Source organism: Podarcis bocagei (assembly GCF_964188305.1).
Source record: "Podarcis bocagei genome assembly, chromosome: 13".
In the NCBI taxonomy this organism is placed as follows: Eukaryota; Metazoa; Chordata; class Lepidosauria; order Squamata; family Lacertidae; genus Podarcis; species Podarcis bocagei.
The window spans coordinates 43273873-43300902 of NC_138138.1; the positions used below are offsets into that span (position 1 = coordinate 43273873).

General features: G+C 47.9%; 1 protein-coding gene across 1 annotated transcript; it reads right to left on the reverse strand.

Moving 5' to 3' along the window:
• Positions 1-880: 880 nt before the first annotated feature.
• Positions 881-27030, reverse strand: PNP (purine nucleoside phosphorylase). Its single transcript, XM_081165947.1, has 6 exons — positions 26886-27030; positions 9202-9371; positions 8932-9035; positions 6982-7157; positions 5386-5576; positions 881-4436 (listed from the first exon to the last, which is right to left on the reverse strand). The coding sequence occupies exons 1-6, from the start codon at positions 26906-26908 to the stop codon at positions 4219-4221; spliced, it is 882 nt and encodes a 293-aa protein (XP_081022073.1). The 5' UTR covers positions 26909-27030; the 3' UTR covers positions 881-4218.

Genomic DNA, 27030 nt, shown 5'->3' on the forward strand with positions numbered 1-27030 from the left:
CTGGCTGAACTGAGATCCAGCTGGCTGAGCCAAGGCTGGTGGATTTTAAACTGGATGTGGCACGGAGGACTTAGACCAGATCCTAAGCCCATTTAGCATGGTCATGTGACTTGTTACCATGGTGCAAGGTAAGCTGGAAAAAAGGGTGGCCTAACTCCAACTCAGGCGATGCAGGTGGCGCTGTGGGTTAAACCACAGAGCCTAGGACTTGCCAATCAGAAGGTCGGCGGTTTGAATCCCTGCGACGGCGTGAGCTCCCGTTGCTCGGTCCCTGCTCCTGCCAACCTAGCAGTTCGAAAGCACATAAAAATGCAAGTAGATAAATAGGTACCACTCCGGCGTGAAGGTAAACGGCATTTCCGTGCACTGCTCTGGTTCGCCAGAAGTGGCTTAGTCATGCTGGCCACATGACTCAGAAGCTGTACGCCGGCTCCCTTGGCCAATAAAGCGAGATGAGCGCCGCAACCCCAGAGTCGGTCACAACTGGACCATTAGGGTCAGGGGTCCCTTTACTCAAACTCTTGTTTGACCTCTGCCAGGCTTCCGCCAGCTCAGCCAGCAGCATTATTATTATTATTATTATTATTAGAATTTATATACCGACCTATACCCGGGGGTCTCAGGGCAGTATATAAAACCACAAGATACCTAATAAAAATAAAACAACAATAGCCCTGTCTCCTGAATGGAGTCTGGATCTGGTGTACTTTATCCCAGCTTCACATTTGGCCAACTTCTTGTGTATAAGATTCCCTATTCCTCAAGGTAGGTGACTCAATTTGTGAAAACTTGGTGCGAGATTCTCCTTCCGTCCGTCTTACTGCAGGGCTGCCCACAGTGAATTGATCCAACAAAAAAGCACAAAGCCAGGCACGTCAGATCTGTTCATTCCAGCTTTTATTATTTACTCACGTCGTTTTAATAATTAAAACAGGGAGGCCCATTCATTCATTCATTTAAATAAAACAAAGAAAGTGCAGAATGCTCTACAAAAATATATAGATATATTTATATATCATTTCCAATCCTTCAGAGCCGATGAACGGATATAAATCATTGTGTCCTTCATACCAGAGTTCCTCTTTGCCTCATCAAGCATCTACAGGGTTTAGGGGGGCAGTTTCCTGGTCCGTGGACTGATATTGCTAATAAAATAATTAAAAAGAGAGAGACAAGGAAGAGGCCTTTCAAGCAGAAACCAGGAAGGAAGTATTGAGCGCAGTCAGCAAAGCAGGACAGCAGCTGTACCTGAGTTCATGTATCGCTTTATGTGGAAATCAAGCCCATCCGGGATTGGACAGCTCCCAGATTAACACAGGGCCAGTGAAACCAACTTTTAAAGCAGCCCACATGCAGAGATGTAAGATACCAAAAGCTCATCTGTGCTGGCTTCTGCTCTGCAGGACCGAGGGCTGTGGGCAACTTTTCATCTGGGCCTTAAAACAGGAATTTGACGTGAGATGGGAGGGTTGGGATCTGGCGTTAGTCCTACTCAGAGTAGACCCACCGGAAATAATGGACAGGACAAAATGAGGCCCGACAAATCATCCAAACTGGATGAAAGGTTTCATCCAAACTGGATGAAAGGTTCCATGCTGCGAAAATTCTGTGGTGTCGGGTAAAGTTCACCAAAACCAGGCATATGGGAACCTATGGCTCTCCAGATGTCGTCAAACTCCAGCTCCTCCCCACCCAGTCCTAGTTCAAATGGTCAGGGATGATGGGAGTTGTAGTCCAAGAGCATCTGGAGGCCAACAGATTCCCCACACCGAGTATGCAAATTTACTTTTGCCAACTACAAATCCCATCAGCCTGTGCTGGCCGGGGATGATGGGAGTTGTAGTCCAAAACATCTGGAGTACACCATATACAGGAAGCAATACAGGAAAGCAATTGACTCCTGCTACGGGAACAACTCTCTCTCAAACCAGAAACAGCAGCTGGGGTGTTCACTACTGTGCCAAGGCAGCAAAGCTATTGCCAAAAGGGCCCTGGGCAAGTCTTGGCAGGAGTGGAGAGCGTAAGTGATTTATTCTGGCCTCTGTGGAGTTAGCACTAAGCCTTTGTTTGTTTGTTCGCTCACTCACACACACCCCTCACAAGCCGCACTACGAAGCCCTCTAGTCATCCGCTCCAATTTAAAAACTGCTCTGGTGTCACTGAGATGTGAATAACATCAGGCCCAAAATGAGGACCACTCCGGCCTGGAACGCGAAAGGAGAGATAAAGGGATCGCCTTCACTAACACCAAGCTGCCACAAATCTGTGTGGCAAGGCACAAGCAAAGCTCTGAATGCAGCCAAATTCAGACTTACCAGGGGGCTACAGTATACATTCACAAGTACTCTGATTCCTCAGCATGGAGGCGGCCAGCGACCAGGAGGATCCTTGATCCCAGCACCAAAAGAACATGTGTGTGTGTGTGTGTGTGTGTGTGTGTGTGTGTGTGTGTGACATTGTCACCCTCTAGATTAGAAGCTGGTTTGTCTCAAAGGCCAAAATGTCCAGTGTTCGGAGACTGGTCTCAGAACCCCATCGCTTGCAGCAGGCTTGCAATGGTCCAACCATGTTCTCCACCAAAGAATGATTTTTTTTGGGGGGGGGAATATCCATGGGTCAATCCCATGGGTCATAGCAGGAAATCAATCATCCATTCCCACACTACCACTGGCCACTTTCAGAGGAAACCCAGATGGGAATGTTTGTTGGGTTTTGGAGTTGACAGAGAAGCACATACAATGTTGCTCCTTTGGTTCCTAGAGGGGTGGCAACATAAAACCAACTCTGTTCACTTAATAATATTTTTGTTTAAAAGAGGCTGGAGATGGGCACAGAGACTGCAGGACCTTGGGAGTAACTTGTCACAAAGGGATAGAGGTGGCAAAGCTGTTTCAGGCTTCCGTCACTGAATGCTCCTCTGTGCAAACTAATAAAAAATAAAAAATATCATTGCATATAGAAAACTAGCAGGTCAGGATTCTAGGCCGGCTAACTCCATGATGAGCTAGCTTTCCACATGCAGGGATTGTTTACGCATGGAGGGGCATTCTGTCGTGTCAGCTGTGCACCTGCCGTTTGAAGCTGATCCAAACACAAGCTTGCTACCCCAATCTGCTGCTCTTTGTGAGATTGAGGCCTTGGTGGTTTATTGTGCGCAGATGAGTAATTCATTGGATATTGAGAGTCCAAACGTTAGCCACCTTTGGGGCTGATATGTTTGGGGGCAAAGCAAGACCGGTTGCCCCTTAATGTGTTCCGAGTGAACAAAAGTTCCTTACCATCTCCATCCATAAAGCCCTTCTAGAGGAAGCCGAGAAGAGGCAACAGTTATGGAGAGGCAAAGAGTCTTCAAACAGACGAACAAGGGGACTAAATGAAGACACAAACACACACATATTCTGGAAGGAGAAATGGCCATTGCTTGATCTGAGGGGAAGTACTGATCTCTGAGGGGGACAAAGACGCCATTTCCTAGCAAACTTAAGAGCCTGCAGGGTCAGGCCAAAGGCCCATCGAGTTCAACCAGAAATCCTACAAAGGACGCCTCAAGGCAAAGTGAGCATCCTGACATCCAAGGGACTGAAATCCTGGCCTTCACGATCAAGCGAGCAGCACAGTATTAGCTAGGTTCTACCTGAGGAACCTGCTGACGAGAGAGCGGCCATTTTGAAACGGAAGCTTTCAGGGTTTCAGAAGCCCGCTCTCTGTAACTCAACCTTTAAAAAGCGAAGTGCCATGAAAGAGGTAAATTAGTAAGAGGCCCGTAAGATCAAAGACGACCGGAACTGGCAACCTTATTCCCGCCCTGGCAGGGATTACGAGGAGGGAAACCTAAGAGCTTGTACACAAAATCCTGAAATACGAGGGGAGAGACGAGAGAAAGACTCACACTCAAACACACAAAGATGGACCGGCACCGTCTCAGAGGCTAGAGATCAGAAACACAAACAGAGGCGCAGCCCTCGGGCGGCCAGAGACGGTCAAGGTACTGCGGCGGAACGATGTTTCCAACTACCGTCTGGACAGTAGAGGACTCAGCAGCAGGATTCGACAAAGGAAGAATATTTCGGGGGGCAGGGAGGACGGGGCAGTCATCATGCTTTCCCCGCCTGGTCCGCGCACAATCCTCCGTCACAAGACAGCAAGCGGGGTGTGGTCTCCCACTTGGCAAGACGTTGCTGGCGAGAGATCGGCAGGGGGCCAGCGCAAACTGCGCCACTAGGCCAAGTTGTTGTTGCGCTCAATGCGCTGCACCATCAGGGAGACCAGTTTCTCGAGGGTGCGGGCACTCTGGCGGCTGGCCTCCAGCACTTCGGCGTGGTTGGCCTTCTCCGTGCTCTCGTAGTCGAGGACGGCCTTGTTCGTGATGAGGGAGAAACCGAAGACGCGCATGCCGGAATGGCGGGCAACGATCACCTCGGGGACGGTGCTCATGCCTGAGGTGGAAATAAAGTGGGGGGTTGAGAAGTTAGAGCAGGGGGAAGAAAATAATTTTCAGCCAGAGGGCCGCAATTGCATCTGGGCAGAGTTCTGAGGGCCACATTGAGAGGCCTGAGGGCCGCATACGGCTCCCAGGCCTGAAGTTCCCCACCCCTGGGTTGGAGTGAAAAAACTCAGGGGTCTTGCATCAGAGGCAGGCACCCAGTGGCCCTCCTGATGTTATTGGATTGCAGGTTGCATCAGCCCCCTGGCAGGTTGGTCAGGGATGACGGGAACTGTAGTCCAACAACATCAGGGGGGGATTTAAATATGTGGGTGCATTAGGTCATGCCAGCTCACCCCAACTTGCGCTCTGCACAGCCCCACCCTAGAGAGGGCTTTCCCACACCATTTGCTGCAGCTCCAAGTAAAACTGCACCTGCTTAATTGCTGCCTGTTTCATGGGTAAGGGGGTCATGGAAATGGTTGCCCACGGCAAACACAAGTATAGGCTCTGCTACCCCATGGGACATGGGTGGCGCTGTGGGTTAAACCACAGAGCCTAGGACTTGCCAATCAGAAGGTCAGTGGTTAGAATCCCCACGACGGGGTGAGCTCCTGTTGCTTGGTCCCTGCTCCTGCCAACCTAGCAGTTCGAAAGCACATCAAAGTGCAGGAAGGTAAACGGCGTTTCCGTGCGCTGCACTGGTTTACCAGAAGTGGCTTAGTCATGCTGTCCACATGACCTGGAAGCTGTACGCCTGCTCCCTCGGCCAATAAAGCGAGATGAGCGCCACAACCCCAGAGTCGGCCACAACTGGACCTAATGGTCAGGGGTCCCTTTACCTTTACCCCATGTTAGAGGCAGCCAACAGCATGCGGTGCCAGAGAATGCCTCCTTTCAAAATGGCACAACGTACATCTTCTCCCCCCCCCAAAGCCCTTTTCGCTCTGCCCCCAACTGACCCACGGCGTCAGCGCCCAGGCGCTGAAGGAAGCGGCATTCGGCGATGGTCTCGTAGTTGGGACCCCCCAAGGCGCAATAGACTCCCTCGCGCACCGACCCGGAGCAGCCCATCTCCGACGCGACCGTGTGGGCCAGTTTCCTCAAGTCTTCGTTGTAGGCATCCGACATGGCCGGGAAACGTACCCCAAACCTGTGGACGAGGGGAGGGAGGAGAAGGAACATTAAAAAAATAACTGGAGCCTGCTCTTCCTTCTTTCCCTATGTGATTAAACAAGAATCCCCTCCCCTCATGAGTCAGAAATGTCGTTTTAAGGACTTAAGCTGTGGATTTAAGGCTGTGTGGACATAAACTTTCGAACCAAAGCACGTTTTAAGAAGAGCGTGGAATGTGTAAGAGCTTGGGAATGACGCAGTTAAAAATGCTGTCGCCATATTGGGAAGTTCTGTCGGAGGTCTTGAGTCTGGGAGGAGAAAGAGAGAAATAGAGCTGTTTATTTATTGTGGGTTAAACTCCTCAGTGGGACTTAAGAGCGACAGTTTTACGAGACTATGATGGAAAGAGTGATGTTATCTATGAAGGAGACGATATATGGAAACCATCTCGATTTGAGGATTGGAAGAACGGAAAATTCACACAGGACTATTATTACTATTGGTGTTTATCGGCTTAAGGAGACTATCAGAAGAGATCATAAAGAAAAAAGAGAAAATATATGAACAAGATGTGATGTGGAAACAGCAAGATAAGATGGGATAGAACTATGAACTTTGTTTGGACCGATTTGGACTGATTGGGACATTAACGCAGCAGCAAGAAGATGATCAGAATCCCCCTTCGGGTCTTGAAATATGGGTCCCCCCAACAAAATTTAAAATTCGGCTTTGTAATTCGGAATTTATGTGATATGATTTAATTTGATGTGATTGGCCAGTTAACCCAAAAATTATTTTAAAAAATAATAATAACTGGAGCCTGCTGGATCAAGCCAATGGCCCATCTAGTCCACCATCTTGTTGTCACAGCAGCCAACCACTGTGCACAGCAGCTGGGGACTGAGCCTAGAATTTCCTGCATGAGAGCATGAGCTCTACCCATTGGGCTATGCTGCCTCCCAAACAGCCTGACTTGTTGTGAGCGGGAGCAGCGCTGGGCGAGTTAAAAGCCCATCCTCTGGGAGGGAAGCTCAAACAGATGGACTTGGAGGACCACCCCCTCCCCCATGTTGCTATGAAGGGAAGGGTGGGCAACCTGCAAGGCTCCAGATATTGCTGGACTTCAGCTCCCATGATCCCTGGCCGTGGGCCATGCTGGTTGGAGGCTGCTGGGAGTTGGAGTCCAGCAGCATTGGGAGGCTCTCAAGTTCTCCACAACCACCATAATAGAGGGAAAGGGAGCCTCTAGAGCAGTTTTTCCCAACCTTTGGTCTCCAGCTGTTTTTGGAATACAACTCCCATCATCCCTAAGCTAGCAAGACCAGTGTCAGGAATGATGGGAATTGTAGTCCGAAATCAGCTGGAGACCCGACGTTGGGAAACACTGCTCTAGAGTCTACTGGGGCCAACCTCACAGAGGAAGGACAAGAGCCCCACCTTACCTGTCGTCATTCGGCCCCACCAGGGGGTTCTGCCCAGCAAAGCCCGGCATGTTGATGTGGTCGCGAATCACCATGATGTCACCAACTTTGTATTCGGGGTTGAGCCCCCCAGCCGCGTTGGTGACAATGAGGGTCTCCACGCCGAGCAGACGGAAGATCCGGACCGGGAAGGTCACCTGGGAGGGAGGGACAGAAGCAGCACTCAGGAGAGGTAGAAGGGCACTTTGGGACCAGCCATGGCTGGTGCCCATTGGGGCCTGTACAGTAGGTGGAGCTGGAGTCAGTGACGGGCGGGGACCAACAAATTCTAGCAACTTATGTACGGACTGCATATAGACACAGACTTTCTTTGGATAAATGTGATATTTGGAACAACCTTACACAGAATGTATTAGGTTATTGATAAAGATATTTGTACTAGGATAATTATACATATCTGTATATTAATGAATGGAAATGGTATTGAGTACAGTGGTGCCCCGCAAGACGAATGCCTCACAAGACAAAAAACTCGCTAGACGAAAGGGTTTTGTGTTTTTTGAGCTGCTTTGCAAGACGAATTTCCCTATGGGCTTGCTTCGCAAGACGAAAAACGAAAACGTCTTGCAAGTTTGTTTCCTTTTTCTTAACACCGTTAATACAGTTGTGATTTGACTTCGAGGAGCAACTCATGTGGTAGCCTTTTTTGAGGTTTTTGAAGACTTTGGTGATTTTTTAAGCTTTTCCAAAACTTCTTTTGCAGCCATTTGGTAAGTTAAACTTTTAAAAAAAAATTGGGGGGGTTGGATTTTGGGTTGGAGTGTTTGGAATTCAAGGACTTGGTGTTGGGGAGGGGTTTGCAAGAATCTGGAAGCTTGTGTGGTTTTTTCTGCATTTTTATGATTTTCTGTGACCATTGGGCCACTCTGCTGTTTTTTAAAAAAAATTCTGGATTTGAATTTTTGTGTGGTGGGTGGCTGGGGGAACAGTTGAGGAGGGGGTTCTTCAGCAAGAAGCAAAGAGTGGAAAAGGAACCTTCTTCGAGTTGTCCCCCAGAGTCTTAGAAAATGTACTGTACACTTTGTTGATTTTTAAATGTTTTTCTGTCATGTTTAGAAACTTAATTTATTGTTCCTTCAATTTTTGAAATGCTCTTTACAGTATGTGTGACTTTAAAGAGCACTTAATAAACTCTTGTTGTACCAAATTTGGCTTTGTTTGGACTTTTTTTGACCATAGGAACACATTAATTGAATTTCAATGCATTCCTATGGGATTTCATGCTTCACAAGATGAAAAATTCGCTAGACGAAAAAACTTGCGGAACGAATTAATTTCGTCTTGCGAGGCACCACTGTATTTTTCTTTTATTTCTATTTTCATTCACGCTTTTCTTTTTTTATCATTCTTTCTTTTTATAAATGAAATTCTAATAAAGCATTAATATACATACACACAAAAATTTCTAGCTTCATCCGCATTCTTCTCTGCTGAGTTCCTCAAGCCCAATACTGTGATGTCAGGGGAAGACGCTGCCGGGCAGTGCCAGCCCTCCTGCATTCAATGGAATTCTCACACAACAGCCCTGCAAGGCGGGCTAGGATGAGGCCATCACTGGCTCAAAGTCACTCAGCTGAGCGGGGATTTGAAATCAGACCTTACACCCAGTCCTAAGCCAAAACTCTTCCCCTTCAGCTCTCAGATCCCCCTGCACTCTGCACATGCCCAAGGAACCATGAAACAGGGATTGATGAGGCTAAATTTTGGCTGAATTTTGTGGAACCGTCTTCACCTGTCATCCCATTCCCAGATGTGTTGGGCCAGTGAAGACGAAGAGGAACTTTGCATAGGCTCAGAGGCACTATCTTCTTTATCACTGTCCATTACTACTAACTATCCCACTCCTGGAATTGTAATCAGCTGGACACCTCTCGAGTTTCGAAAGGTTTGCAGCTCTGTGTAGCGACTCACCTTCCAGAGGGGGTACCCTTCGTACATGTGGAAGCGGCCTTGCATCACCACGCTCGGAGTTCCACTGAGGCTCCCAAACACCAACCTTCCGGCATGGCCGACAACTGGAATGAGGCAAGCAAAGTGTTAAAGGACTCGCTGCTGCCCCCTACTGGCCACTGTGCTGTACAGTAGCGCATCCTCCAGCTGCTGCTTACCAGCACCCCCTAGTGGCTGCCGTACAGTACATCTGACCCCATCCCTGGTTCTGTGGTTTTGTGGCATTTTTACCTGTGCTCTCAGGGAAGTTGGGAATTTTGCCATACTCAAAGGCCACTTGATCCTTCAGGAGGTCAGCCAGCCCTCCGAGGCCCGAGCCGCAGATGATGGCGACCCTGGGCCGCAGCTTGGTGTGGGACAGCAGCCAGTCGGCCGTCCGCTTGCAGTCTTCATACGTGTACCTGAGAAAAAGAGATGCACATATGCACATGGTTGGCAGGGCTGGGTATGCAGGGCAGACTTCATGCCACTAGGGGGCAGCAACTAAATACACACAAAAAGTAGAAACAGATTAATCCTGAAGCTTTGCCAAGCACAAACATCAGCCATGCAGCTTATCGGGTCCCCTTGGGCCAGTCACTAACTCTCAGTCTGCCCTACCTTTGCAGGGTTGTTGTGAGGATAAAGTGGAATGGGTCAGGAGGAAAAGGATGTACACGCTGCACTAAGCTCTTGGGGGGAAAGCAGGGCCAGATTTAGGTTTGATGAGGCCCTAAGCTACTGAAGGTAATGGGGCCCTTTATATGTCCAGCTGTCCTTTGTCCACAACAAATTGTCGCTGTTTTTTTGTGTTGAATATATGCTATATGGTAATTTATGGACCTAATAGTTATCTAAAGCCATTTGCACCTAACAAAATATGAGCCTATACAACACAAAACACTGTTGCTGTATGTAGGTTTTATTTTATTTGTTTTTTATCTTTATTTTGGAAATGTATATCCAGCTTTTTTTCCTTCAATTTTTTTGGGGGGCCCCAAGAGAGTGGGGGCCCTAAGCTATAATAGCTTGTTTAGCTTATACGTAAATCCGGCACTGGGGGAAAGAGATAAAGTGAAGTAAAATAAATTAACTGGTGCCCCCTTCAAAATTATTCCTTTTCCATGGGAGAAACACAAAACAAACAATTCCTATTGTTAATTATTAATCTGCATTTGCATTAATTCATAATCCATTTGCATACTGCATGCTTGAGGCACCTCGCCTACACAACTCTAGGGATCCTTCCAATAGAAGGTAGAACAATATTTATCACCACATACAAAACACCCAGAGGGCACCAAGTTGGGCATGGCTGAAGACCAATTTTTTTTTATGGATTGACATACTATCTTTGCATCCCATCCTTCGTCAGAGGAAGACAGAATGCCACAACTGGCCAGATACACACATACTGCACAACAGCCCTGTGGGGTAGGCTCTGCTGAGAAAATATCAACTCGGGTCTCCCCAGCCCTCCTCATTCAAAAGTCATAACCACTACATTGTTCCAGCTCTCGTATTGGTGTGCAATTTGAATTCGAGACACCATGGCTCACAGTTCCAGCCACCGGGCCACCTTGGCTTTCAAAAATGAAAAACACCATTGATCAATTTACTTGCAAGTTTACCGTTTGCTTTCAGATATCCTTTTCACAAAGTTTTCTGCGACTGTCCTCCCAAACTCCATTTCAAAAATAAAACCCAAACAACTCTCAAGAATGCCCAGTGCTTCTATCGTTCCTCATGTCCCCTTTGCGAATTTGGTGGCGCCCTTGGCAACACCCACCAAATAGTCCCCACTTTTTGGAGAATATACAGTTCCTTCCTCTGATCCAAATGTAGATCTTGGGCTGCCATACCATAATCTAAAGGGAGTTCCATTTTAGCTGGCAGTGCCAGCCTCTTCCAAATATGCCAATGAAACTCCACGCAAATCACATCTTCCTCTGCCGATGCCAACGCCCTTCCCCTCAGGCCATTCCTGCAAATTAAGCTGCGCCACAATAGCTTTGAAAAAATTCCAGTTGGCAAACCGGCCAGGTTGCAATTTCCTTTGTAGCTTTCCATTGCAGGAGACAACCTGCAAACAGAACTCTCCAAAGATAAACCTTCCCTGAATTTTAACCTCCGGGGGAACATTTTGGCTGCATCGGCTGACGTTTCCCAGGGGGGAGTGGGGCTCCGTGCTTGTGACACACCAATTCTCAGCAGAGAACCTGTGGCCCTCCCTGCCCAATGGTCAAGCTAGCTGGAGTTGATGGGAGCTGGAGTCCAACAATTTCTGGAGGGCCACAGGTTCAAATCTGTCCCAGCCACACAAACAACACTTTGGGCACCCTCCTCAGAGCAGTTACGGCCTTTGCAGCAAAATAAAAAAGCCTTGCGGCACCTTACATTTTAATTATGGCATAAAATTTGAGGACCACAATTCCGAACCACTGATTTTCCCTTCTAGGGATCCTGAACATCTGCATAAGAAAAGGGAACTTCCATGCCTTTCTGTGTGCATACAGGGTGGAAATCACCTGTGGTGATGGAAAAGATCTCCCTTCTCCACAACTTACTCCCTTCTCCACAGCACTGGAAACATACTAGGATTCTCTCTGGGCCCAATCCTGGCAACCTGAGCCTAAGGCCAAGGGAAGAGACCTGGGTTTCTACCTCCAGCCCCTGGCAGCAGCTGGGCCAGGAAGCCACTTAAACAGAACCAAAAATGAGGAAAGACCCTCCTGAAACCTACAAGGGTCGTGGAGCTGTGTCAAAGGACCAGGGAGCCTGGGCAAAAGGGTTCAAAGACAAGGGAAAATCCACGTGCCTTGCTCCTTGACGTCACCTCCTAATCTGCTTGCTTAAACCTATTTAAATGCCTTTTTGGTGCTGGCAGGACTTCTCAGTACCACCCGCCAAGCCTTAGGACAAAGCCGCAGCAAGAACACACACAGCTGCTTCAGAAGAACGGTGTCTCCAGGGAGAGATGCCGATGGGGGGGGAAAAGATCCTTGGGCCAGAAAATGCAATAAATAAATATAATACATACCACCTATCAAACTAAAAAGGACAGGTGCCCCGCTCACTTTTCACTGTAAGCTTCAACCCTCTTTGGGGATCCTTCTTGGCTTGGGAAATCTGTATCCCTAACCCTTAGGATGCCATCTTGTTGTCGTTTTAGGGATTCACCCTCCAAAACTTTACTGAGCTAACAGGGAACAACAGCACAGAGAGAGAGAGAGAGAGAGAGAGAGAGAGAGAGAGAGAGAAAGAGAGAGAAGAAGAAGAAGAAGAAGAAGAAGAAGAAGAAGAAGAAGAAGAAGAAGAAGAAGAAGAAGAAGGAGGAGGAGGAGAAGGAGAAGAAGAAGAAGACGACGACAAGGTGACTGATTCTTTGAGCATCGCATGAAAGGACTAAGCAAACAAAAAGCTTTCTCTTAACAACTCCCAGCGCCAGACTTGCCTGAGGACGCTGTTGCGCCTTTTATACAGTAATATGTTTTTCTGTCTCTGCTCAGCAGGTTAATGCACTATTTGGGCAGAAACACTTCTCAGGTTGGCAAGCCACCCTCCGTGGCTATCCTCTGGCTTCTCCCAAGATCTCGTATAAATATTTTGCCCTCCGCGGACGCCCAATAAAGTGGGAAGCCTAAGGGATGGCGGAAGATCCTTTCTCTGAAGAGGCAGACTTCCATGGGGCTCCTGCCAAAGACTAACTGCGTCATCATCTACGCACACAATGGTGCCGCTCATTTATGAACCAGTTTTGTTTTGTTTGTTTTTAAAGGCACACATTGGCCCCAGTGCAGATCTTGGAAAGACTCTGCTTCTTTCTTCCACCTGTGCATTTACCGTCTCTTTGTGAGGGTAACTGAAGTTTTCCCTTCGCACCATCCTATGAAGGCAGGTGAAGGGCATCTCACAGCACAGGCAAGCATCCTCCTAAGGGGAATCCCACAGGCAAGAGAGATCCTTGCACAGGGCGCCTCTGAAATTTGAAAGACCAAAGTCTGCCTCTGTATCACCTCCTAAAAGGACCAGCAACCTTTGTCTCCTCTTCTCCTCAAAGTCTCTCTGCTCTGGGTGGTTATTGCAGGAATGCTGGTCATTAAGAAACAGTGCCTGGAGTTTTGGTTTTTTCCCTTTTTCCTCCCCAACCCTTTCCTTTTTGTGTCAGGTCTCAGGTTCTAAGCTCCCCTTCTGCAGATAACTCAAGAGCACCACTGCTCTAATGGCTAAACACACTCAAAATCTTTTATTTTGCTGCCTCTTATGACCTGCTATATATATATATTCCTATTCCTTTTTAACGGCAAATGATATTCTCACCCAAACCACAGTCAGCCGCAGCCAAAACTTCCCACTGACACTCAGCAAAGAAAAACCTGAAATAAACACATGGCTGTACTTGAGGCCTAATGAACTGTAATGATAATTTATTTGTTTTTTTATATTATCTGGGGCCCCATCTCCACTACACATTTAAAGTAGTGTCACACCACTTTGCATAGTCATGGATCCCACCAAAATAATCCTGGGAACTGTAGTTGGCAAAGGGTGCTGAGATCTGTTAGAAGATCCCTTGTTCTTCTTCTCAGAGAGAGACAATTCCCAGGGTTCCCTGGGAAGAAAGTTTGACTGCTAAACCATGCTGGGGAAGGAAGGACCCAGGAATCCTGCCTGCCTGACCCAAAACCTGGAATCCTCAGCATTCCTGACGCATCTCGAGCAAGAAGCAGGTTCAGGCAGGGACACAACCCCAAAACAGACGGGAGTTCTCCAAACAAGATTTCATCAAGCAAGGTCAGACACAGGCCACATTCCCGGGCAGATTTCTCAGGAGAACTCTCCTCCCCGGCATGTTTCTTCTTGTTACTATTAAAGGCACAGAAACCAGACAGAAAAATTGGCAACCCAACAGAACATCCATGGCAGGGGCTCCTGGAAGCCACATTGAGTGTGTGGTTAAGGGACAATGACTAAGTGTGGGTCAGAGATATTTCCCCCTTTCTTTATAATTTAATATGAACAATGTGTCCCAGGAGGCCACAATGATGCTCTGCCCGTGGTCACAAACAGATCTTCTCACATGTTCCTGCAAAGCCACATGGGATTTAGGGGCCATCTAAGCTGCTCTGTACACACGTATCCATTTCGATGTATTCAAACGGGGTTTAAATTACAGGCCGGCCTTATTGTCCCACTTAGAAAGCCAAGCAGCGCAGGAACACCTGCCTCATACAGTGACATTTAGCCCCCAAATAAGCAGAACTGAACCCTGATCCACACACACGCAGCAAAAAAAGACTATTGAGGATGGGCCAAACCATTTTAGGTCACACCGTATATTTCAACCACATTTATAGCATTTTAACAGTCACGGCTTCCCCCAAAGAATCCTGGGAGCTGTAGTTTAACCCCTCAAAGAGCTCCAGGTCCCAGCACCCTTAACGAAATACAATTCCCAGGATCCTTTGAGGGGGAGCTATGACTGTTAAAGTGGTACGATAGAGTTTTAAATGTACGGTGTGAACTTAGACTGCAGGTGACACCTGATAAGAGGGGCAGAGCTAGACCCTTTATTTATAGCAAGTGCCCCCTTCCTCAACTCTTTTTAACTTTTCAGGGAACAGCTTCTGCAATTCCAGGAATGTCCTGGGAAAACCAGGACCCTTGAAGGGTATGCTATTCTTCCAGCTGATTGCCCTGTATTACTTAGATGGGCTCCCTTTTCTTCTCCTCTGGAGTCGGCTGGTGGAGTTGCATGAAAGGAGCCCAATCTGAATGGACTCTACTTGCAGAAAGTCACGTAGAACCATTGTCAGGGACACCCAAAGGGTTTCATCCAAGTCCAACCCACTGCTGTGGAGGAATCACAGCTAGAGAATCCCTGACAGGCAGCGAAGGAAACGTCCAGCACCTTCAACTCAGCTGACTCATAGGTTTGTACAGTAACAACAACAACAACAAGCCCTTCTCAGCAACCATAAACGGAAAAGTGATTTGCAGCACGGCTTTCATGTAGAAACCTGGGGAAGGAGGAGTGCAACAGGAAGTGATTGCCAACCGCATGTTACGTTTCCCCCACCGCTCTCATGTCTGTCCCTAACACAGTCATAAACAGTTCTCAAAAAGGATGTCTGCAATGTTTTCACGATACATCACGTACAGGAGCAGCGCTGGGCTTTTGCAAAAGGAAATCCGGCGGGCCGGGGTGTAGCGGGGGCAAAGTTGTGCTCATCACGTCTTGTGACTGATGTCTTCCCCCTGCTAAGGGCAGAGCATTTTCCCACCCGTTTAAACAGCTGACACACCACAGAGTATTGGGGAGGGGGGGGGGAGAGAGAGAGACTTGTGCCAGGAACCTGTAAAAATTGTGTGTGTTAGCTCCATCATCCTTGTCATTTCGGCTTACAAACTGACTGGTGGGGGGACAACAAGAAAGTCTGTACTGTCCTTGTACCTTTCAGGGCAGTTTGATCTGCAGAGAAATCAGCACTGGACATATTTCAGGGCAGGGAGCTAAGTGTTATCACCTGCTTAGGATCTGCCACACTGTTAAAGGCAGAAGAGCACAGGCAGATTTAAAAAAAAAAAAATTGTTGACAAACGGTGAGGCTGCAACACATCTGAGGCAGAAGTGTCTCAGGAGAGGAAAAACCTTCCTCTGCTTTGTGTTGCTTGGGAACATAGGAAGGAAGTTGTGTTACACTGAGTCTAGACTCTTGCTCCATCTAGTTCATTACCGTCTACAAAACACTGACTGGGAGAATTTCTCCAACATTTTAGGTAAGGGAATAATTTTCCCGCCCTTTTGCAGAAATGAACGGCCCGCTGTCAGCCACCGTGCTGCAGTGAGCTATGCAGAAGGATAGCAGGCTCTCGCCGAACAGCCATGTCCGATCATCACAGCCGTGTAATGAGATCAGGGTAATATAGGGCAGCCTTGAGGATAAAGGCAGATTAAAGCAAACACAGAAAAAGGAAGAAGGATAAACGCTTATCTGGCCATGACAGTTTGTAACTCTGGTTTATTGTCTTCCTCATAGGACTGTCAATCTGTTTTATTTTCTGGCAGGGTTTCAGCTAAATAATGGAAATGGCATAGTCAAACCGAAAAAAGTTTCATCTGCTGAACACCTGCCAAAAACACAGGTGCCCTGCTTGTGGGTAGAGGGAGGAATTGGCCGTCCTTCTTGCTTGAATGAGTAAGCTGGGGGTGGGGAGGGATTTACTTGGCAGCCAGCTTTCCAAATCATATGCTTCCTTGGGTTTCTGAGCATGTGCAAAGTGTCTCTGATTAGCAGAGCAGAGCGGGGAGAGAACAGGGCTAGCCTTGCAGAGCAGCAGCAGGATATTCACTGCTACGGGATGTGGTGGTGGGCTTTTCTCTCTCTTTTTTTTTAAAAAAAAAGGCTGTAGAAAGGGAAAGAGTGGTGGCTCAGTGGTAGAGCATCTGTTCTGCATGCATAAGGTCACAGGTTTGATCCCCAGCATCTCCAAGCAGGGATAGGAATGTCCCTAAGTCTGAAATTCTGCAGAGCCCTTGCCAGTCTGTGTGTAGACAGTGCAAGATGGACCAATGTTTTGAAGGCAGCTTCCTATGGTCCGAAGGGTCACGGGTGGTGCTGTGGGTTAAACCACAGAGCTTAGGACTTGCTGATCAGAAGGTCGGCAGTTCGAATCCCCACGACGGGGTGAGCTCCAGTTGCTCGGTCCCTGATCCTGCCAACCTAGCAGTTCGAAAGCACGTCAAAGTGCAAGTAGATAAATAGATAAATAGGGAAGGCAAACGGCATTTCCGTGCGCTGCTCTGGTTTGCCAGAAGCGGCTTAGTCATGCTGGCCACATGACCCGGAAGCTGCACGCCGGCTCCCTTGGCCCATAAAGCGAAATGAGCACCGCAACCCCAGAGTCGGCCACGACTGGACCTAATGGTCAGGGGTCCCTTTACCTTTACCCTTTACCTTTCCTATGGTCCTAACCTGCTTCAGGCATCACCAAGGGGGAGAGATGGACAAAAGCAGGAGCTGGTGCCCAAATGGACCAGCACGTTTTTTTCAAATGTCAACTCTAGTTAAGGTGTGTTAGTTAATGCCTTGACCAGCACTGAAGGGGAGGTCTAGGGGGCGATGGGTGTATGCCTTTGGGATGGGGGCACCCCAAGGACTTCTGCACCCACCGTTTAGGCATAGCTGATTTCCCATTAACCTCAGGGCTGGTTCAACACAGAGACCTGCTCATCACTCAACTTCCCTCCGCAGTGTCTTTCCAGATTAATAACTGACAGAGGCTGGCTGCCGGCCGTGACTGATCCGCCCCTTTTGCGCACAAACTTGAAGCCCGGACACTCTGCTCCACACTGCAGGGTCATTGCCTCCTCTTTGGAAGGGAGTCAGAAGCAGGTGACGTGTTGCGTGGCCAGAATGAATCCAAACTACTCCAGAGAGCCTAAAGGGCTCCCCAGAAAATCCCGGGGTCTGTTAGATCTCAAAGTACACAACCAAATGAAAGCACACAAATGTGCATTCCTGGTCACGCAGTGAGCAAGTCAGGTGGACCCACCGAAACATGCTGGAAACACCTGACCTCACCCCACACGTCCACAGCAACAGTCAATATCCCTTTGTCCCTTACACAATACAGAAAGCTCTCCTTCACCTGCTTGTTTACAACAGCCTGTTCCTGGACTTTGGGGGCAAGGGCCACAGCAAACCAAACAGGCTCTGCACCTTACCAATCAGCTGCAAATCCAGTCAGGAACATTTTATGTCTGATTCTCAGCACATGCTCTATAAACATACGGCACCGTCTCATCTCGCTGAAGCTAAGCAGGTCTGGTCAGTGCCTGGATGGGAAAGCACGAAGGAGATCCAGTGTGTGCTGCCAATCACAATGGCAGAAAGGAAGGCTGTGTTACAGCAGGGCTCTTGTTCAACCAGAGGGCTGGATTACCCGAGTGGAAAGCTGTCAAGGGCCGCTTTCCAGCAGTGAGTGTGGCCAGGCGCACTCAGGGGAAAACTCCCTGGGGACCCTAAGCCAGGCTCACACACTCTTTCTTTCTTTCCCAATGTAGCCTACTTTACAGGGTCGTTGTGAGGTTGACCCCCTCCCCCTCTTTCCCTTTTCCTTTCTCCTTCTGTGATGGAACTCCTATTTGGGGACTTCCCTGGCTTTTTTCTGGCCCACGTAGGACCAGTCTGGATAGTTGGCCTTGGTGAAGATTTGATGTTTTCATCCCCCCCAAAAGTTTTTTATTTGAGTTTCTACTGAAATGAGGCTGCATTTTAATGTTATATTTTAATCTTGTTTTTAAGTTGTATTTTAATCAATTGTTTTTATACCTGGTGTTGGCCACCCTGAGCCCGGTCTTGGGTATTATTATTATTATTATTATTATTATTATTATTATTGAGGGAGAGCCACATAAGGCTCCCCAACCTCTTTGGAGGTAGGTAGGGGGGAGGGGCAAAAAATAGATTTCTGGAGAGGCAGCGGAAAAGAAGCAAGCATGCTGGGAACATTTTTTTCCCCAAAAGGCATTCCCGAAATCTCATCACAAAGGCATAGAACCATAGCAAGAGTCAGATCAATGGCCCGTGTAGCTCAGTTTGTTGCCTGGGGCTGTCTCTACAGAATGGGGGAAATGGGAATATCCATGCTTGGCTGGTTACAGAACAAGCCTCGAGAGCACTGGGAAGAAAGAGGAGGCAGTGGGTTCAGACTGAGGGCATCAGAAAGGGGAGGGAAACTAGGGAGGAATGTGGGGTCAGAGAACAAAAAGAAATTGCAGGAAGTTATGTCTTCACATCAGGACTCAAGATCCGAGTGCCTTTGCATCATCATTTCGCCTTGGAAGGGAGGGGGAGGAAAGGGGTTGCGGCAGTATCTCTGGCTTCTGATTGGCCTCTCCGCAGGAGGGGTGTGTGAGCCAGGGAAGCTCCTCGTTGGCCGCCTGCCTGTGATGCAATTGAAAGGGGAGGGGGAAGCCAGAGAGCCCAGCAGGAAATTGTGCCATTGCACAGCAGAGAGAGGATGTGAATGCTCAGATCAGGAAGCTTCCCGTGCTTGCTCAATGGAGCAAAGCAGTCCTTCGCCATGACTGTAACTGCAATGCCATCCTTGCCCAGGACATTAGTCATGCTCCGGTTTCAAGTTGAGCAGGAAGGAGCAGGAACGTGGGGTATTGTTCCTGCTCCAACGGGGCTGGCGTTACAGGCTGTATCTCTGCGTCAGCACCACTCCTGCTGCCCTCATTGTCTGCTTTGGATAGTTGGAGGGCAGTGAGAGTATGCTGAGCATGGGTGGACCTTTGGTCTAATCCAACAAGCCTGTTCTTAGCAAGAAGAGATGAATGCCAGGAGGACCCAGTTTATGAGCAAATAATAGCCATTGTTCCCTCCAATAGCAAACCCAGGTCACGGGAGAATCCAGAGGGAGGTAGCATCAGCATGCAAGCCCAAGATATACAGAAATGCACAACATGGTTGAGCCACATAATATTGAATGTCATTTGGGAAACAGGAACTGGGGAGGAGGGAAGATGGAATTGGCCTACTTGACTGTCTTACAGCTTACGGAATCCTGGAGAAGGGAATGGATGGCACCCTGAAGAGGGTTAAGAATGTACTGCAGAATTTTGTTGCAGGTCCCACTTGTAAAGGTCGTAAGAGCTAGATCAAACCAAAGGGCCGTTGGCGTGGCCAGTGGTCAGGGGTGATGGGAGGTATTGTTCAATAGCATCTGTAGGGCTTCAGGTTGGGAGAAGGCTGTTCTCCTTTGCCTGCTAATGAAAACACAATGTTCCTGTGCCCACAGTGGGCATCCCAGGGAATCATAAGAACACAAGAACTGTTTTGCTGAATCCGGTCAGAACTGCACCTAGCAGGTCACACCCACCCACCAATACGGCTTTTCAGGCCTATGGGCTACTCACACGCAACTTCCTACACCATACGTGATTGACTCTGCAATGATGGAGGTGAGGCGGAAGCAAGACTGCAGCCAACGCAATCCACCAGAAAGACTGATGGGCACAAGTTCCAGCTCTTATCAGATGCAATGGAGCCAATCATTATCTCTCAGCCTCTAATTTTACAATGCATAAAATGAGTGTGCAGTAAGAAACTGCTACCGTACAGGGTTACTATGAACATGGTTGCAATCAGAGCGATGGGTTAGTCAGTCAACAGCTACAAGGAACAAGGAAGTTGCACACTCAAGGTTGAATGTACACGTACCATTTCCTAACTGCAACCTGTCAAACAGAAAGGAATTGGTTCCAGGTGGAGAAGGCTGGAAAAATAATTGTTTCCATTTCCTCTCTCCCTCTCTCTCAGCAAGTTTCTAGTCCTCAAGGCTAATTGGCAAGAGAGGTGAAATCTCAGAAGCTGGGAGGGGAAGGTGGACAAGGATCTGAGCAGGATTCTGTGGAAAAGGGAGTGGTGTTTCCATTACCTGCATAATTCTTTGCCCCTCCCATATGACAACAAGAAGTAGCATTTAACATGAGTAGGAAGCAAATATATTCAAAATCCTTCAAATGTGTAAATGAGTCATATTTCAGAATTCTTTATTTGCAGGGACAATGTTACTGCCTTTCAAAATTATCTGGAATATATATATAACCCTGCCTGATTTGTGCTGGAGAAACACCAGATAGATAATGAGCAATACATTGCCCACATTGTGTTTACACAGCATTAACGGCTGTCAAAACAGGTTTCCGCTTTAATGACTGTAACAACTACCGCGGGATCTCCCTGCTGAATACTGTGGGGGAAGCCTGTGCCTGCGTAGTTCTCAACAGATTGCAGTCACTTGCTGGCAGGGTCTACCTAAGTCACAATGAAGATTTAGAGCTCAGAGGTCCACAGTTGGCAGGATTTTCTCACTGCGTCAGCTGCAGGAGAAATGCCAGGGGGAAGGGGCGCCACTTGTGCGTCGCCTTCGTGGATCTTACAAAGGCATTTGACCTCATCAGCCAAAAAGGACCCTTACACTGCTCCACAAGATAGGATGCCCACCAAAGGTCCACAAGATGACTGCGTCCTTCCAAGAGGACAAGCACGGCACCGTTCGGTATGACTGTTGATCCTTAGACGCCTTCCCTATAAAGAGCAGCGTTGTAAAACAGGGCTGTGTTCTTGCCCTGACTCTCTTTGGCATATTCCTCTCCCCAAGGCTCTCATATGCCTTCAGCTGAACTGAAGGTGGTGTGAACATTCATTCAAGGAGCAACAGGGGTCTGTTCAACCAGGCAAGCCTCCAAGATGGAGATCTACTAGGCTTGTGTGTTGAGCATGCTGCTTTGTGGAAGTCAGTTGTAAGTAACTTAAAACTGTCAAGGAGCAACACCTCAACGCCCTCCACATGCTCCGTGTCAAGTTGTTCTCCTCCAAGCTCACATTCCCATGTCTGCACTCCTATCCAAGTGACAGCTACGCTGACTTGGTCATGTCCACAGAATGGAAGATGGCAGGATGTGCCCCAAATATGTGCTTTATGGGGAGGGGGCTGGCTTCAGGCACTAGGCCTATAGGCAGATCAACTGTGTGTTACAAAGATGTCTGCAAACCAGAAGGGAAGGGTGGAAATATCAACCCCACCATGTGGGAAACCCTTGCAGACAACCACAGGGCCTGGAGACAGATAGTCAGATCATGTTTCCACAGAGGAAAAATGACTGCTGGGAGCAGCACAGAAAGAAGGATCATCATGGCACATCTGTAGCAGCACAACCGGATGCCTTCATCTGCCCCAGCTGCAACAAAACTTGTCTCTCCTGCATTGGTCTCTACAGTTGTAGGCACTGCAACTCTCCAACTGATTTGACTTCACCCACAAAGGCACACTCCTCCATTGTCTTGCAGACGGATGCCAACAAACAACAACAATTACTGCTGTAGAAACAGGTTTCCACTTTAATGACTACTGCACAGACCTCCTGCACAATCATAAACTCCATTATGCTGTTTCTTGTATGTTTAAGAATCACCACTCAAAAAAATAAGAACTGGTAGCGGCATTTTGAAGAATATACCACAGGAAAGGCTATGGGGAAAGGGCACATCCAGATACTGAGGCCAAATTCTTTTTGCTGAACCCCTCTGTTTTCCCCATGTGTGCCATCCCTGATCAAGCTTACAATAATATAAACTCTACAAAACAGCACCCCTGGAAAAGACACACACCCCACCTTCCGGTCCCTCAGATCAGCAGTTTCCATCACCTTCGCCCTACCAAGCAGAGTCCAAAGAAAACTGGTTTCTTATTCAGCGACTATGACTAACAGGGTAGAAAACCTGTTAATCCATAAATAACGGTACATTCACCCAACACTCCACCCTCACTCACTGAAGACATTCTGGAAGTGAATTGAAGGTTGTGCAAAAGGAAAATGAGGTCTCCTTATTTATTAACAATGTCTGGTAGAGAAGAAAACTAAACTAGTTGCCCCAAAGGGTGACAGAGCGTCCAATAATCTGTTTCCTTGTAGGACAATAACAGCCCTTACTGAGTCAGCAATATGTTGTTCTCCAATGGAAGAACTTCACATTTATTACTTATCTAATGGTTGCTCGTAAAATGTTGCAAGCTTACGGATCTTGCAAGACTCTTCAGCCATGGATTATTGGGTTTGTTTCTGGCACAAATTGTTGAACTTAGTATCCCTTCAAATCAAGAGGACTCTTAATCATGACTAGCTTCCCCCACTAATTTCAGTGGAACTGTGTCAGCTCCTCTTAAGTAAGCCAGGTTGTGCAATCCAGATAATATTTTACACTGACACCGTACAACTTTCTGTCGCATCCTCTGTGCTAAATTCTGGCCCCAACACTAAATGATGCAAACTGTACGTTTTGCATACGATCCAGGCTATATTAGTCACACTTTGGTTCCATGCAAATGACAACGTACTTGTCCCCTCCACCCCCCCCCCCCGGGACTAAAGTGTGCCTCTCCTCATGGCGCAATTCTATACATGCCTGTAGGCGAGTTCATTTCCAGTCAGTTCAATGGGGACCAATTCCCACGTCATTGGGTTCCTAAGGAAATGTCTTAGGAGGAAATTTCCTGGGAGAAAAGGTTGCAGTCTTGGGGGAGCTTCTTAGTTTAGAGAAAATGCGAGCAAAAGGCAACATGATACGACGTTTATAAAATTATACGTGGCATGGAGAAAGTGAATGTAGAAAATGTGTCCTGCCTCTCTCATAACACCAGAACTTCCAATGACGCTGAAGGCTGGAAGATTCAGGACAGATGAAATACAGTGGTACCTCGGGTTACATATGCTTCAGGTTACAGAGGTTTCAGGTTACAGACTCCACTAACCCAAAAATAGTACCTCAGGTTAAGAACATTGCTTCAGGATGAGAACAGAAACCGTGCTCTGGTGGCGCGGTAGCAGCAGTAGGCCCCATTACCTAAGGTGGTGCTTCAGGTTAAGAACAGTTTCAGGTTAAGAAAGGACCTCCGGAACGAATTAAGTACTTAACCTGAGGTACCACTGTAAAGTACTTCTTCACACATTTAAACTATGAAACTCACTTCTAAAAGTGGCAGTGATGGCCACCAATTTGAAAGGCTTTGAAGGAGGATTAGAGCCATGGGGAGGCAAACTAAGGCCCGGGGGGCCGGATTCGGCCCAATCGCCTTCTAAATCCGGCCTGAGGACGGTATGGGAATCCGCGTGTTTTTACATGAGTAGAATGTGTCCTTCTATTTAAAATGCATCTCTCAGTTATTTGTGGGGCATAGGAATTCGTTCATTTTTTTTTCCTAAAAAAAAATACTCCGGCCCCCCACAAGGTCTGAGGGACAGTGGACTGGCCCCCTACTGGAAAGATTTGCTGACCCCTGGATTAGACAAATGCATGCACAAGGCTATCAATGGCCACTCAGCTATGATGGCTTTGCTCTGCCTCCATAGTTGGAGATATTAATACTTCTGAAACTAATGGCGGGAGGGAGGGGGTCCTAGATTGGGCCCCTGACCTAACCCACCATAGTTGTTCTTACATTCTTAGCACTGTGGTCTTTATCTAGATCAGTTGGCTGCCCGTCAAACATTGTTAGGCTACAACTCCCATCAGCCCCAGTCAGTGCCCAGGGACAATGAGATCTATAGCCCAGCAACATTTGAAGAACCAGTTTCCTCATCCCTGTTTCAAAAGAACAGCTGGAAGCAGAGTTGCCATATTGCAACCCAGATATATTCTCTCCCTCTCTTTAGCAGCTCTGCTACCAAAGAAAGGGAGCTGTCTCTGAATTACCATAGCTGTTTCTCCCCCCTGGTCTCACCACCCACCTACCCAAAAAATATGTTGCTGTTGCTAGATTTCAGTGGATTTCATTGTAATGAAATGAGAAATGAGAAACGCAATGAGATGTTTCCATACTAAGCAGCATACATACAGTACATAGGGCAGTAGCCAAAGTCTGCACCTGATATTTTTTTTCATGTCTTGCAGCAGGGGTTGCCAAGGTGGTGCCCTCCAGCTGTTTTGGACTACAACCCTTTATCAGCCTCTGCCAGCATGGTCAGTGGTCAGGGATGATGGGTTGTTTTTTTGTCTGTGGCAGATGTTGGCTACCTCTTCCCTAGAGAGTGATCTGAATTAGCCTATTTATTTTACTTTCATTTGGGTAAACCAAGTTAAACAATATGGAAACCACTAGGCTTGCCTACTATTGAATTTGCCATTGGTGTACTTTCCTAATGAACTTATGAAAGAGAAAATAAATGGTCGTTCTTGACAACCATTCAGTGCAGACGTTCTGCTTCTGAAAGAAAAAGTGGAAGGCGTTTAAGGAAACAGGTGTGGCTGCGTAAGGAACTTACAGATGAGCTGAGATGTAAGAGAAATGGAAGTAATGAGAAATCAAGAGGTTGCCAACAGTTGCAGGGAGAAGGTCATGTACCCTTCCTGCTTCCTAACCCATAAATCCAATTTCTCACCTGCTTCTCTCTCTGAACCTCTGCCCCCACCCCCAGCCACTGCTGCAAGATAACCCCTTAAATTTGTCTTCCAGAGGTTGGGACAACCAGAGTCTGAATTGAATCAAACTTCACCCAGGCTTTGGCCATAAGATCCAACTTTCCCATAGCAAAGCTCAGCCCTGGAATGTGGGGGAAGCAGTGCTTTAGAGCTCATGCAGAGTGCTTCCCCACAACCACAAGGGGAAAGGCAGTCTCCACGCTTCTAAACCACAGGGGGTGAGATGAGACAACATTTGAAGTGCAGATGGCTGGAGGAACATGAGTCATGACGAAACTAGGCTGTAAAGTATTTCATTTTCGAGCGGTGTTATGTCCAGGTCTTTCCCAAGTTAGATCTGACGTTTTATAAACCCACACCTCACTTTCCAGATGCAGTGTCTGTAAAAAAGCCACTTCCTTTCCTCTTCAGAAAGGCACTAGTGTTCTTGATCATGACCTGTTCACCCTTCCCTCTAGTTATTAATAGTGTAAAGTACGAAGATGCCATTCAATCAATCCTGAGCCTTGAAATCAGCGGAATTAAGTAAACTGAGCACTATCTCAGCCCTTCTTTCCCTCACCCCCCAGAAATCTGGAGGGAAATCATTTTAGCCTACTTTAAAGGGTTGTTGTTAAGGGTTCGAGCATTGGACGCGGACCAGGGACGGCCAGGTTCAAATCCCCCCACTCAGTCACAAAGCTCACAGGTGGGAAGGGTTACCTTGAGCTCAGTCACTATCTCTCAGCCTAACCTACCTGTCAGGGTTGTTGTGAAAACAGAAGTGAGAAGAGGAGACCTACCTGAGAAGTTTGTAGGCTGGGTGGGGCAAAGACAGGAAAGCAAGAGTGTGAGTATGTGTGAGAGAGAGATGGAGTACTTTTTTTGGAGTGAGGGAAAACTGTGCAAATCTCCCTAAGCATTCCTATTAAAACACTATGTAAACTATCAGCTCCCACTTCATCCCATTTCTCAGTACAAATCCCTATTCCAGACCCCCAACTGGACCCCACCAGTCCAAGCTCTCCCTTGTGTATACACAAAAGACCCCTTCAGCTCCTCTGTCCCAAGAGCTTCAGGCCCAAACATCTTTGGCATCTAGGTGTCCCAAATACCATAACCATAGTCCGAGCTTCGGTCTTCCCTACAAGACCCCCCACCCTGCCCACTCCTAGGGACTGAGGTCCCTTTGCCCCCCCCCAAATAAAATATTTGCGGGGTCCACCCACCCCCAAGTTGATGGGCATTGCTGCCATTAAAATGGGGTGTGTGTGTGTGTGCGCGCGCGCTGTGTCTTGTTATCGATTATATGTGGTGGGGCTTGCTTGCCACCCCCACCCCAAAATTTTATTCAAGTTGGCACCCCAGCACCCACCAACACAGACAGTGGGGGCATCACTAGAATCCACAGCCCTAAATGCCAGGAGAGGAAGGAAGGAAAAATCTGGAAAAACCCCCAAAAGTGGATTGGGGGGAGTGGAGGGAGAAAGGGGGACCTCCAGTTGACCGCTAGGAGACACGAGGCTGGCAGATCAGGGACTCCCCTGCTTCGTTGTTACCCGTCTTGAAGGAGCCCCTCAGCTTATTTCGACAATATGGGACGGGGGTGGGATAACACTAAAACCGCCCTACCTTTCGGGGCCGTCGCTAAGAGAGCAGGACCCTGGGAGGAGGGAGAGAGAAAATGAAAAGCCCTACACAGAAAGATGCGAGGTAGAAAACGCGGCATGCTATTAAATTCCTGGCTTCGGGGGGGGGGGGAGGCAGGGTGGTGAAAAGATGGGGGGATCGCGCCCCACCTCGCCTGACCCTTTGCAAAGCAACCGATCCAAGGAGAGCCACGTGCAGGCGCGATCTCCCCGGTTTTACTCCATAATCCACATATTATATATATTGCAATATATATGTGTGTTTGTGCATATATGTGTATAATACCACATATAGCGCAACCGGGATCATTCTGACCTTTCATCTCCGCTTCTCTCCATGTCGGATTCTGACTGATGGGGGCTTCGGTGCTTTCCTCGTCCGGACCCTCCGCTCTTTCTTCTCCCGGGAGAACTGCGCTTCTCCCTGCAGGAGGCGGCCGTTTTACCGGCCTCCGGGGAGA

What these genes read in the sequence shown, in the direction of transcription:
- PNP (XM_081165947.1), bottom strand. Translation starts at nt 26,908, where the DNA reads ATGGAGAGAAGCGGAGATGAAAG. An exon ending in GTGGGGCCGAATGACGACAG is followed by an intron (nt 5,577 to 6,981) that starts GTAAGGTGGGGC and finishes CCTCGTCCACAG; the next exon opens with GTTTGGGGTACGTTTCCCGG. An exon ending in CCTGGGCGCTGACGCCGTGG is followed by an intron (nt 4,437 to 5,385) that starts GTCAGTTGGGGG and finishes TTTCCACCTCAG; the next exon opens with GCATGAGCACCGTCCCCGAG.